General features: G+C 41.9%; 1 protein-coding gene across 1 annotated transcript in view; it reads right to left on the reverse strand.

The window, feature by feature from the left end:
- The window catches only part of GBE1 (1,4-alpha-glucan branching enzyme 1), a 115,566-nt gene that overhangs the window by 70,005 nt on the left and 32,748 nt on the right, over window positions 1–12,813 (reverse strand). The window contains exons 4-6 of the mRNA XM_075263547.1: window positions 12,590–12,705; window positions 6,859–6,984; window positions 4,015–4,150 (exon numbers count right to left, since the gene is read on the reverse strand). Of these exons, the coding sequence (XP_075119648.1) occupies window positions 4,015–4,150; window positions 6,859–6,984; window positions 12,590–12,705 (378 nt within the window). The remainder of the gene's footprint in view (window positions 1–4,014; window positions 4,151–6,858; window positions 6,985–12,589; window positions 12,706–12,813) is intronic.

Below are 12,813 nucleotides of genomic sequence, written 5' to 3' on the forward strand. Positions count from 1 at the left end.
GTGGCGCTTTTTTTTTTTTTTTTTTCCGGTAAATACATTTCAAACGCACTGTACTTATATCTTTAATCATTACACATTCCTTATCACATTCAATTCCCCGAAGGAAGCTATTGAAAAGAACAGACATAAAAGCAGATTTTTTAATTTTTTTTGTATCACTCTACGCACAAGAAACACCTAACAAAAATAGGGTGAAAAAAGAAAAAAAAAAAAAAAAAAAAAGTTTTTTTTTTTTTGTCACATAGCTAAACTCCTAGTCTGTGATATGAAATGAAGGAAACCTGAAGGGAAAACGGTTAAGTGATAAATCCACAGAAGTTAGAACAAATCCTTCTTCAGTGAAAACTTTAATGTCAGTAAAGAGATCCTCCTTCAAACAGACGGAAAATGATTAATATCAGTAAACGAATAACCTTCAGGTTAATAAGAGCAAAAGAATGAAATTCCAATTTTTTTTTTTTCCCCTTTCTGAATTCTGAGCGTACTGTCATAACGTCCCTGCTCAAGTGTGAACGGGTGGTAATTATTCTCAAGGTGTTTATTACGGCTTGTTTTAATTAAATTGTTCGTCTTCTATAAAGAAGAATGAGGATTGTTCATTAAGCATCGTACTATGTGCATATAATATAGCATAAAATAACAATAAATAATGTATAACATATTCTCATATAGAAGAGAGGAAGAGATGGCTAAAGGAGTGAAAGAGAAGATCCCTTGTTCTGTGTAAGGCCAGATTCATACTAGGTGTAGAACATTCATTTTTCATGGCTGTCTTGTCCCCAAGGTGCACAAATTTTCATGGATCCCCCATATATTGACTGTATGGAGGGAGCCTTGGAAGCGCCCAATGGGTACAAGTTTTCATAGATACCCCAAACACTGACTGTATGGAGGGATCCTTGGAAACGCCCAAGGGACACAAGTATTCACAGATTCCCCAAACACTGACTGTATGGAGGGAGCCTTGGAAGCGCCCAAGGGACACAAGTATTCATTGACTGTATGGAGGGATCCTTGGAAATGTCCAAGGGACATAGGTTTTCATGAATCCCCCAAACGTTGACTGTATGGAGGGATCCTTGGAAGCACCCAAGAGGGACAAGTTTTCATAGATCCCCCATACATTGACTGATGGGATCCTTGAAAGTAGGTAAAAATAGGACCTATGTAGTCAAAATAATGGTCATGTAGCCCGCATTCACAGATATTGAATTCAACGCTACTGTATGAAACGGACGTTACATGGCCATTAATCACTATGATATGAATGTACCCTAAAGGCGGCCATATATTTTACACAGCTGTCCACCTAATGCTCAGCCACTCCTCAGATTCCCCCATACATACTCAGCTGGGCTGACCAAGCGTTCTCAGTAAGGAGAGAAGAATAGGGCACATTCATGGCTGAAACTCTGTCAGTATGTTTCAGCCAGTATGTTTCAGGTCTCAGAAGTTACAACCCACCGCCAGAAGAATAGGAGGAAGATGACGCTGCTGAAGAAGAGGAGGTGGCACTGGAGAGAGCCTTCTCGCAGCATCGGGTCGCTCCCAAAGCTGTCTGAGCGCTGGGGCCCGCCCCCAATGCTGCGAGAGAACTCATTAGCATACCAACAAGAACCGGGATTGTAGGCGAACGGCGGCGCGGAGAAGACTATGAAAGGCAGGAGACAAATAGCCTTTCTTAAGGCAATTCCGACATGGTACTTAGGATCCCTTTAAGAAAATTGCCCCAAGATTCCAATCAAGGGGGTGCATGTATGAATGCCTCAGAAGGTGTTGGGTCTGAGTCGATGCCCCACAAATATGACCTTCTAACATACCTGCATAACATGTTGTGGGTCGATTTCCCCTTTTAACTTGCCTGTCTTAGTTGTGCAACCTGTTTTTTTTTTTTTTTTTTTTTTTTATTATTATTATTATTATTTTTTATAAGAACAAGGACTCCGGTACTAAGCTATTCGCGGCAGGTTCGGCTCCGGTTTCCTTGGTTACTGTTATTCACAAAGCACTAGGGGTTACAGAGTCCACAAAGGAAATAAACTAACAATGGAATATTCACAAAAAAAAAACTATAGGGAAAATAAGGAATAAAATTTCCCGTACGCATACACATTGAGCTGGGTTACAGAGAGCCTGTCCTTTTGCCCACTAAACATATTGCAGTGCCCGGGACTGTTATTAACCGGTTGTGCACCACAATTTTGTACGTAGTGGTAGTTTTACCAGTTCACAATCCCGGTAAGTGCCCAGATTGTCCGTCTTATTACGAGTTAATAGTAGCGTTGATGGGACCAATAACATAAAAATACATTACTCGCCTCCCCTTTCCCCAGTTTCAGCAACGGCAAGTCTGGTCTTCCATTTACAGACCCGCCAGCTCTTTGTACCAAGTGATCACAGCGGTCAGTCATAGACCTCAGTGGTGAACTCTTTCCAAGCAGAACATCACATACAATTTGTGAAAAGGCGAAGACGCGGCACGAAGACGGAAGACAAGACCTGCCATCACTGGAAAAGAAGACTCAGGGAGTGGTGATATAATCAGTTTGATAATTATTACGGAAACTCTACTAATAAAACACATTTGGTTGGACACCAGTTTTTGTGAAGCTTCTCTTTGTTATAATCAGTTTGATAAGTTACCCTTTAAAGGCTCCAGCGCTCTCAATAGCTCATGCACTGAAATTATGTGCACAAGCTGTGCAATACCAAAATTGTGCGCATATGGAGTTCTAGTTTCATAAAGGCCTATGCACAAAATTTCCGGGCAGGAGTGTGTGACATCATAAAGCGCTGGAGCTTTTAATTTAAGAGAACCTTTCAACACCTCCAACAAGTCCAGTTCTTTACATCAATAAATAGCTGCTGTTCCACTGATTCAGACACAGTTGGATTTTATTCTATAGCCCCCACCATTCCTGAGCAATCAGTGGTGTTAGTTTTGGTGCATGATATGTTATTAAGGCTCTGTACTATCAGGAGGGCGAGGTCAAGCAGGAACAGACAAGGGGTGTGATTCTGAGCTCTGACATTGGCTGCCTCTGATTGGAGGTTTGAGTCACACACACCCCCACCTGACACTGCCCTTCTTACATTACAGAACTTATATAGTACACCAGGCACCAAAGCTGTGGTTGTTGCTCAGGAATGGTGGGGGCTAGAGAGAAAATTCCAACTGAGCCAGAATCAGTGGAGCAGCGTCTATGAACAGATGTTAAGAACTAGAATTGGTGGAAGTGGTGAAAGGTCCTCTTTAAGACAAGGAGGGGAAAGGTTTCAATGAGGCAAGCCACAACGCTTGCCAAGCTATAGCCTTCTTTTTCTCAGAGAATTGACCGCTCTCCAGAGCTACAAAGGTAAGTTGGCATAACTGTTATAATGTACTACCAAGGAATTTAGATTTTAGTTTATTGGGTAAAAAAGAACTGAGAAACTCCTTCCGACCCTGGCTCAACATTTATTCTTACGGGATTTTCCATACAGATCTATAGTCAGGCGATTGCCTTTGTGTTAATCCAAGAAACCAAAATCACTTGAACCAAACCTGGCCAATACGGTAGCCAATTATAGGGAAGCTTGCTTTTAAGTGTTTTTGCTACCTTTTATGTTGTATTTTGTTCTACGATATTTGTGGCCTTAGCCTAAGAGGAGAAATCCATACATGTACGATATAAGTGTATAGGACTGCGGCAAATGATGAGCGCAACGCCAGATGTGGCGGCAGCCTGGCCAATTTATCACTAAAAAGAAAGACTGAAAACATTTAATCATGTTTAAGGTCAGGAACAAAAGAAACGTTTACTTTTCCCCTGAAAAATAAAGGTCTGAATTTCCTGAGGCTTAGACTGAATGTATCACTCAACATGAGCCTATAAGGAGTATTACAGCCCATAAAATGCCTTACTGGAGGAAACGACACAAGGTGAACATTTACTGCTTTGAAAATGGAACATATATTGATCACAAGACAATGTGAGGAAGCGGCAGACACAAACTATCCTTCCTCAAACTTACCCAGATCCTTTATCTTTGGCAGAACATTGTATGTGAAATTTTTATAGGACGCTATTTTTCCTTCTGGTGATGCAATTCCCACATGGGATTCATAAATGCGGACGCTGGTCGCCTTCCTTGGGCGCTCGTATTTACACTGAAAATGAGATATTAAATTGCTACATTATATATATATAATATATACACACACACACACACACACACACTATACATATATACACTCACCGGCCACTTTATTAGGTACACCTGTCCAACTGCTCGTTAACACTTAATTTCTAATCAGCCAATCACATGGCGGCAACTCAGTGCATTTAGGCATGTAGACATGGTCAAGACAATCTCCTGCAGTTCAAACCGAGCATCAGTATGGGGAAGAAAGGTGATTTGAGTGCCTTTGAACGTGGCATGGTTGTTGGTGCCAGAAGGGCTGGTCTGAGTATTTCAGAAACTGCTGATCTACTGGGATTTTCACGCACAACCATCTCTAGGGTTTACAGAGAATGGTCCGAAAAAGAAAAAACATCCAGTGAGCGGCAGTTCTGTGGGCGGAAATGCGTTGTTGATGAGAATGGCCAGACTGGTTCGAGCTGATAGAAAGGCAACAGTGACTCAAATAGCCACCCGTTACAACCAAGGTAGCCAGAAGAGCATCTCTGAACGCACAGTACGTCGAACTTTGAGGCAGATGGGCTACAGCAGCAGAAGACCACACCGGGTGCTACTCCTTTCAGCTAAGAACAGGAAACTGAGGCTACAATTTGCACAAGCTCATCGAAATTGGACAATTGAAGATTGGAAAAACGTTGCCTGGTCTGATGAGTCTCGATTTCTGCTGTGACATTCGGATGGTAGGGTCAGAATTTGGCATCAACAACATGAAAGCATGGATCCATCCTGCCTTGTATCAACGGTTCAGGCTGGTGGTGGTGGTGTTATGGTGTGGGGAATATTTTCTTGGCACTCTTTGGGCCCCTTGGTACCAATTGAGCATCGTTGCAACGCCAAAGCCTACCTGAGTATTGTTGCTGACCATGTCCATCCCTTTATGACCACAATGTACCCAACATCTGATGGCTACTTTCAGCAGGATAAAGCGCCATGTCATAAAGCTGGAATCATCTCAGACTGGTTTCTTGAACATGACAATGAGTTCACTGTACTCCAATGGCCTCCACAGTCACCAGATCTCAATCCAATAGAGCATCTTTGGGATGTGGTGGAACGGGAGATTCGCATCATGGATGTGCAGCCGACAAATCTGCGGCAACTGTGTGATGCCATCATGTCAATATGGGCCAAAATCTCTGAGGAATGCTTCCAGCACCTTGTTGAATCTATGCCACGAAGAATTGAGGCAGTTCTGAAAGCAAAAGGGGGTCCAACCCGTTACTAGCATGGTGTACCTAATAAAGTGGCCGGTGAGTGTACATACACAATAAAATGGCTGCTAAAAATATAGATACAAATAGATATGCATGTGTAAAGTCATCCCATTTACCTAGAGGAATCAGGGACTCCGTTTTCTTGATCCCTAAGGTTTCCAGTTTATGATTCCCCACAATCAAAACACTTACCCGTATATACTAGAGTATAAGCCGACCCGAATATAAGCCGAGGCCCCTAATTTTACCACAAAAAACTGGGAAAAAAACTTATTGACTCGAGTATAAGCCGAGGGGGGTAAATGCAGCAGCTACTGGAAAATTTCAAAAATTAAGATGGTCGGAGTTTTTGGGTGCAGTAGTTGCTGGGTGCTGGGGAAGGGGAGGGGGTGTTTTGGTTCTCTGTCTGTCCCTTCCCTGAGCTTGAGGACAGAGATTTTTTTCTTTTCATTCAGCCTGGCTGAATATAGGGCATCTGCAGTGCTCCTATTAACCCCTTCCTGACAGAACAGGAGCACTGCAGATCCCCTATATTCAGTAGACCGGGCACTGTCAGACACAGGGATACCTAATGTGTATGTGAGTCACGTCATTTTCTACTTTTATATGTATTCTAGGGAAAGGAGGGATTTAGAATCTTTATTTAATTTTATTATATTTTTTTAAAGCTTCTTTTTTCCACTATTTTATCGGAGATTCTATACATTACTATTGTGGCTGGTCATAGACCCCCCTCTCAAAAAAAAATAAAAAAAATACTTTTTTTTTTGCTTGACTCGAGTATAAGCCGAGTGGGGCTTTTTCAGCACAAAAACTGTGCTGAAAAATTCGGTTTATACTCGAGTACTGTATATATATATATATATATATATATATATATATATATATATATATATATAAATATAAATATATATATTATATCCGTTATCGGTGAGGAACCCCATTAACCTTAATAACTGGTTGGATCACATTTAGAAGATCTGTGTCTTATAACTGGATATTATTTGACTATTTACAGAAGATCAGTCCAGTAAAACATAGTTGGGTGAACGTTTTGGCAATGTGTCCCAATACACACCATAGTGAGCTATACAGTGAGGCGTAGGTCTGTAGAGTCGGAGTCGTGAGATTGTAGTCAGGGTTGGTTTTGGGTGGCGTTGGAAAGAAAAAATAAAGTGAAGTTATTTAGCAGTATGGCTTTTTCTCACGAGTGACAGAAGTTTAGCAGCTCCTGTTTCATGATGGCTGCCGGTCATTTATGAAGGAATCTGCGTCAAAGTTGCACTGTGGAAAGACAGCAGAGTTGGAGTCTGTATTTCGGCCGACCAAATTCACAGCCCTAGTGAGACACACACCAGAGACCGCAGAAATTGGCACTTACTGGGAATTAATGTATTGTAGTAACTCACTAGAGTAACCAAAAAAAAAAAAAAAAACCCCACACACACCAAGGACAACTTACCTTGTAAGGGTCAGACTGATTCCAATGAATCCAGTCATACACCACATTTTTCTCCTCACGAAAAACATACTTTGCCCATGGTGAAATGCGGTAGATTACTTCTCCAGATTTGGTTTTGACCACCACCTAAAAAAAATCAAAAAAAAATCACTGACTGTATAATAAATGAATAAAAACAGCATTAATGCAAAACAAAAAGGAGAATGCATGTTATACAAGTACAATAAGCGACTAGTAAAGCATGAAGGACTGTGCATATCAGAAACTAACTGAGCCCCAGCACTTCACTATATCCGGGGTAACGTTCATCCTGCTGGAGAGAGGCCGGCTATGTTACCCATCTCATAATATTACATGGGGAAGCAGCACATATGTGTAATCTGTCACTCCATTCATGGGGTGCACAAAAGCCACATTCTGGGATCAGCGAGGCCCACAGAAGTCGGACCACCACCTCTCTACCAGGTATTCCCATGAAGGCCCACAAAGTGAACCACAGCCAAAAAGGGCTGCAAGAAAAATCTGCGGCAGAATCGTACAGCCGTTTTCCCCACAGTACTTTCACGCACAGTCTGCAATGTTTTCCACTGCGAACTTTCGGCATCAGTTATACCTATACGGAAAACGCCAGATCCCAGCATGTGAGCTGAAGATATTTTGCCGCAATATGTGATTCTAGATAATCCCATACACTTTGCAGGTACTGTAAACCGCCGCCGTTTTTGTCACAGGGTTTCCTTCACAGAAAAATTGCAGCATTTATTACACTACATGGGGGTTCCGGACTAAGGATAAGGCCCCACATTGCAGAAATGCAGCTTTTTTTTTTTGTGGCAGATTTTGGTGTGGGATTTTTTTTTAGCCAAAGCCATGAATGGATTGAGCAGAAGGTAGTAGAATAAGAACTTCCTACACTTATTTGCCATTCTTGGCTTCAGCTCAAAAAACCGCAACAAAATCTGCAATAAAAAAAAAGAAAAGATGCTTTTCCGCAACGTGGGGCCTTGGCCTAAAAGAGTTTTTGTGGACATTGATGAGGAATCCTTAAAAGGCAGTCTAGTGTTACCCACGTCTCCTATATAGATACCCAGTGCACCAATAGTCTCATTTGTATAAGACTTCAAAGTCGTTTTTTTCTCCAAATCTACAAGAAAAGTAACACATATAAGACAGGTATATTGTTATTCCCTGTAATACTCTGATGTGGTGGTAAGAGTTGATTATGGTTGGGGAAGATACACTCCCTTTAAAGGTTTTTTTTTTTTTTTCCATGAAAGCAATGTATCCCTTAATCTAGACCCCACTGAGAAGGAGAGTGATACACTTGTGTCCCCAGTTCTGAATGGTGGAGTGGTCAGGTAGCATACGCATTGCTCCATTCATTACAATGGGAGTGATGGAGGTAGCAGAGTGTTATACTTCACCTATCTCTGGCATTCCCACTGAAATAAATGGAGCGGTGTCCACGCTGCCTGAGCACTGTGCCATTCAGAATGGGGGACTAGATTCCCCTGTCCTAATGATCAGTGGGGGCATAAGTGGTCAAAGTCCACTGATCTGCAAGCTACCCCCCATCCTATGGATGGAGTATAACCCTTTTGAGGTAGGCTATCAGTATGTGATGGGTGAGGGTCCCATGTCCGGAACCATCACTGTATGAAGAATCCACAGCACTCACGAATGGAGCTGAGGTACAATACAAAACAAGGCCCCTATAATATGGAGGACACCAGGCTTGGTATTAAAGGACCTTTCACCATCTGGAGCACATGTGGTTTAATACAGCGCTAGAAAGCTGACAGCGTGCTGAATTCATCGGCTTTCATATTCTGTGCCCCCAGTGAAGAGCTATCGGTGCGGGAACCGGAGCTCTTCACTGTCAGAAGGGCGTTTCAGTCATGGACGCCCCTCCTCACAGTAGCATCTACTGCGCTGTACTGTGAAAGCGGTGAGGAATGCCTCCCCCCCTCCTGATAATACTCCTCCATAGACGAGTACTGGGAGGGGCATTTCTCACCACTTGGCATCATCGCTGGGCGGTAAGGAACACCGCCTCTCAGAGTACAGCGCTATAGACGCTACTGCGAGGAGGGGTGTTCCTGACTGACTGTCAGAAACGCCCTTCTGACAGTGAAGAGCTTCGGTACTGGCACTGATAGCTCTTCACCGGGGGCGCAAAACGGGAAAGCCGATAATGCGCTGAATTCAGCGTATATAAAACCGTATGTGCCCCAGGTGGTGAAAGGGTCACAATGTTCAACCAAATTCTGGGGCCTCTACAACCTCTCGGGTGTTGGGTCCCCGGCTGGTTGAGCGCATGAATTTTTCTCTGTGATCTTTTCTCTATTGTTATTATTTCATCCCTTACATTCCTTCCTATGTAACGCTTTGTTTATAACAGTGTTTTCTTGCCATTTTTAACTACACGGTGACGAGTTCTTAATACCAAACGCGAGTATTGTTTTCTTATGTTGATGACTCTCTCTGCAAGTGGAGGTCGCAATATATTTGCAGGAACTCAATGACAACCCACGTCGGTTCAAGGAGACTCGTAGCCTGGAGCTCCCTACATTCACGTCTCCAGATTTAGTTTTAGTCTTGCAGGATACAGTATGTAAAAAAGTTGCTTTAGATTTAAAGTGTGCCAGTCTATCCGCTGCCTCGAGCAGCCACTTTTATCAGTCTATCACTTTAGAACTCAAGATAAATGTACTGGTCAGTAGAGATTTATAGCTCTTAGCCCTTAGCCTCAAAAACAATTTCAGGGGATAACACAGCATTTTAGAATACAAAAAAAGTAGCAATTCAAGCAAAATCCTTGAATTTGAAACAGAATCTGATAGAATTGAAAAAAAACAATGACATTCTGAACAAAACTTTTATTATCTTTGTGTTATATATAGCAAGGTAGTATGAATGACTGATATTAACACTATAGGAATAACACACTGTTTCATGAAGACAAAATAAAATACATAGTAAGCCTTTCTGTCCTTGACACCTCAAAAATCACAGTGGATGATATCGCGGGTTTTTTATAGTAGGGCATGCCGCTATTTCTAGCTTTAACTATCCTTGAATGTTGTTGAGAACTACAATTTCTTAGGACACAAATTGCGATGTGCAGCCAAAAGCCTTGACAGGCTGCAATTCCCAACACCACCACTGGGTGTGCACATGTAAAACATTTATCTAGCACAAACTTCTCGTGACAGAGTATCACAAAGCTAGTCATTTATGCCACTCATGTTAGGATATGTAAAGCCAAGGGGAGTGGCATGTTCTTTGGGTGACAGTGGTGCAATTAAAAGCTCATTGGATCAAAGACTTCCTTTGTGCAACTTCTCCTTATGAAAGAGAAACGACCGAATTGTACATTTTAGCAGCATTTACATTTCCCTTTCTTTCTCTATGCAAGTCCAGACCACCATGAAGATTTGTTGACAATATGTCCCATCAGTGACCTCCTTCCCCAGTAGTTGTGCCCCCTTTTGCACCACAGACTCCTCTCCAAAAGATCAGATGCTACTTTTTGGCATTAACAGGTTACACAACCCCTCCATCTCCTTTATAAATTACTTTTATTAGAAAAAGCTGATATTTACCATTATCGCTGGGGAAGACCACCCCAGGCACATCTTCATAGTTTCCTGTGACTCTCCGTCTTGCCGCTTCCAGAGACGGGGTTACATACTATATTGCCCCTCTCTCCTCCCATCCCCCTCCCTCACTATACCGCTCCCCATCATACTTACCTTCCTTCCTGCCTCCTCCTGTCAGGTTGTGTCATCAGCGACAAGCGCAGTAGTTTTTCAACTTGCGCACGCGCAATAGATTTCCCTAGCTATGGTGGGCTATTGTGCATGCACAAGCTGCCAGGCGACGTCACAAAAATGGCCGCTGGCAGGGAAGTGAGCGGACTAACAATGGAAAACGGGAGGGGGGAGTGTTTTGAAAGGGAGGTGTGGTGATGGAGATCTAGGACTCAAATGATGGCTGCTGAGGATGTAGTGGGCAGGCTAGCTAAAGGGAGGGAGTGAGTGAGAAAGGGAGGTGTCAGGCAGTGAGAGGGAAGAGGTCAGACACCCTGGAACTTGTAGGAAATACAGAAGAGGAAGTTAGGGATGGACAGCTTTTTTTGTTGCAGGTTTTGCTTCATTTTTTTGAGTCAATGCCAAGAATAGCTACAAAACAAATGGGAAATATATCGGACGCTCTTAAACGCAGCAAAATCTGCAGGAAAAAATTAAATAAATTTCTGCAACATGGGGAATCAGACTAAAAATATATTGGGTCTTAGATCAAACACAAAGCACCACTAAATTTAATGCCCAAATTGTTACCTTATCTCATAGAAAGGCTATCACGTCAGGCACCAAAGATCTGATGAAGGGGTGCGTGTTGCATGTTTGCAATCATACTCTGAAACACGTTATCTGTTTATGAATAAAAGCCTGTTGAAATAACTTCAAGGCGTGTTGAATGAAGTTCTTGAAGAGGAGCGCAATACCCGGGACATAGGAGCTATAGGGTTTCTTGGTTTACACAGTCAGTCAATGCGACGACCAGACGTCCCAATTGTATGCAGCCCCGGCCCTAAGGCATTCCACATATTTGAAACACACCATCCCATTTGGGAAAAGCAAATTTTTCCCAAATCTTTGGAGGAGGTTCCAGGAAGAATCCACGAGATTGAGATATCTAGCAGTTGGAGCGCAACGCTCCCTGTTTTTCCTCTATCACATCTACATACAGAGAGACACAGACTGAGAGAAAAAGAGACAAACAAGCAAAACAGTTTTTAACATAAAAGGGAAGAACGAGATAGAAAAATATGATAAACTTAGAGCTCTTTTGATTCCATGGAGTTTTGATAAAATTAGGGCGGCCTTGCTACAATTACTGTTAATCCCAAATTGCATAAGCATTTATTGTGGTCGAACTATCCAGCACCAGGTACAGGCGCCCTTAGTGAGATTCACGTGCTGAGCACCACTAGATCCCTCTGTGTCTACAGAGGTTCAGTTAATATTAGAAATGGTCTCCTGGAAGTTCATTTGCAGAGTTTGTAAAATAGAAATAAGCGTTCCAGAACTTTTTTTTTCAAAATTGCCAAACTATAAAGCAGGAGACGCGTTCCGTCGCGCAATCGTTAACAATAACTGGAATGAGTTTTTATTCCCCACAAAAATGGTGTACGTAATTACGAGCTCCCCAATGCTGAATACATCTCCAGGTTATAACGCAACAATTTACCTGGGATTGTATTTGCACTTTGATTTCTAAAGAAAATGTAAAATAGTAAAGATAACTAATTTTCTTCCTGCAGGGCAAGCGAGTCATTATGGTGAAATGCAATTCTGGCGTTCAGGCATAAGCTACGTACATACTTGTTTGAAGAGTTCGACTAATCACGGCGGCGTACTGTGTAAGAGGTGTAATTTGTTAGCGCTTAAAATGATGCAGGTTAAGACCCAACATAAAAACTGCAGAAAAGATCCAAAAAAAAAAAAAATTACAAAAAGCTCTGCAATTGAAAGGATAAGTAAAAAAAATAAACTGTTTTCTCTGCAGAAATAAACTGTTGCCAGTAAATAGTTCATAAACTGCAGACAGAAAAATAACTAGAGAAAACCAACAAGGAGTTGGCCTGTCTGCATAATCGCCTGAAATAACGAGCCAACAAAATGGAAAATTAAAAAAAAAAATAAATAAATAAAAAAAATTGTACCTTTAGTTTGCAACCATGGTGAATGACTGGCGTTTTATCTTCCCTCGGTGGAATGTATAATTCCCACTTCCCAAAATCCGACCTCTTATATGGATGTGAAAAGGGATTCCAATCATCTGCAATATAGGAATAATTAACAAAATCAGCTGCTGATCTAAGATATGTGGAACAATTGTATGCAAAAAAAAAAAAACACCTTTAAAAAATTTGCAAAGCATACTAGA

The sequence above is a fragment of the Leptodactylus fuscus genome, chromosome 2, assembly GCF_031893055.1.
Source record: "Leptodactylus fuscus isolate aLepFus1 chromosome 2, aLepFus1.hap2, whole genome shotgun sequence".
Taxonomy (NCBI): Eukaryota; Metazoa; Chordata; class Amphibia; order Anura; family Leptodactylidae; genus Leptodactylus; species Leptodactylus fuscus.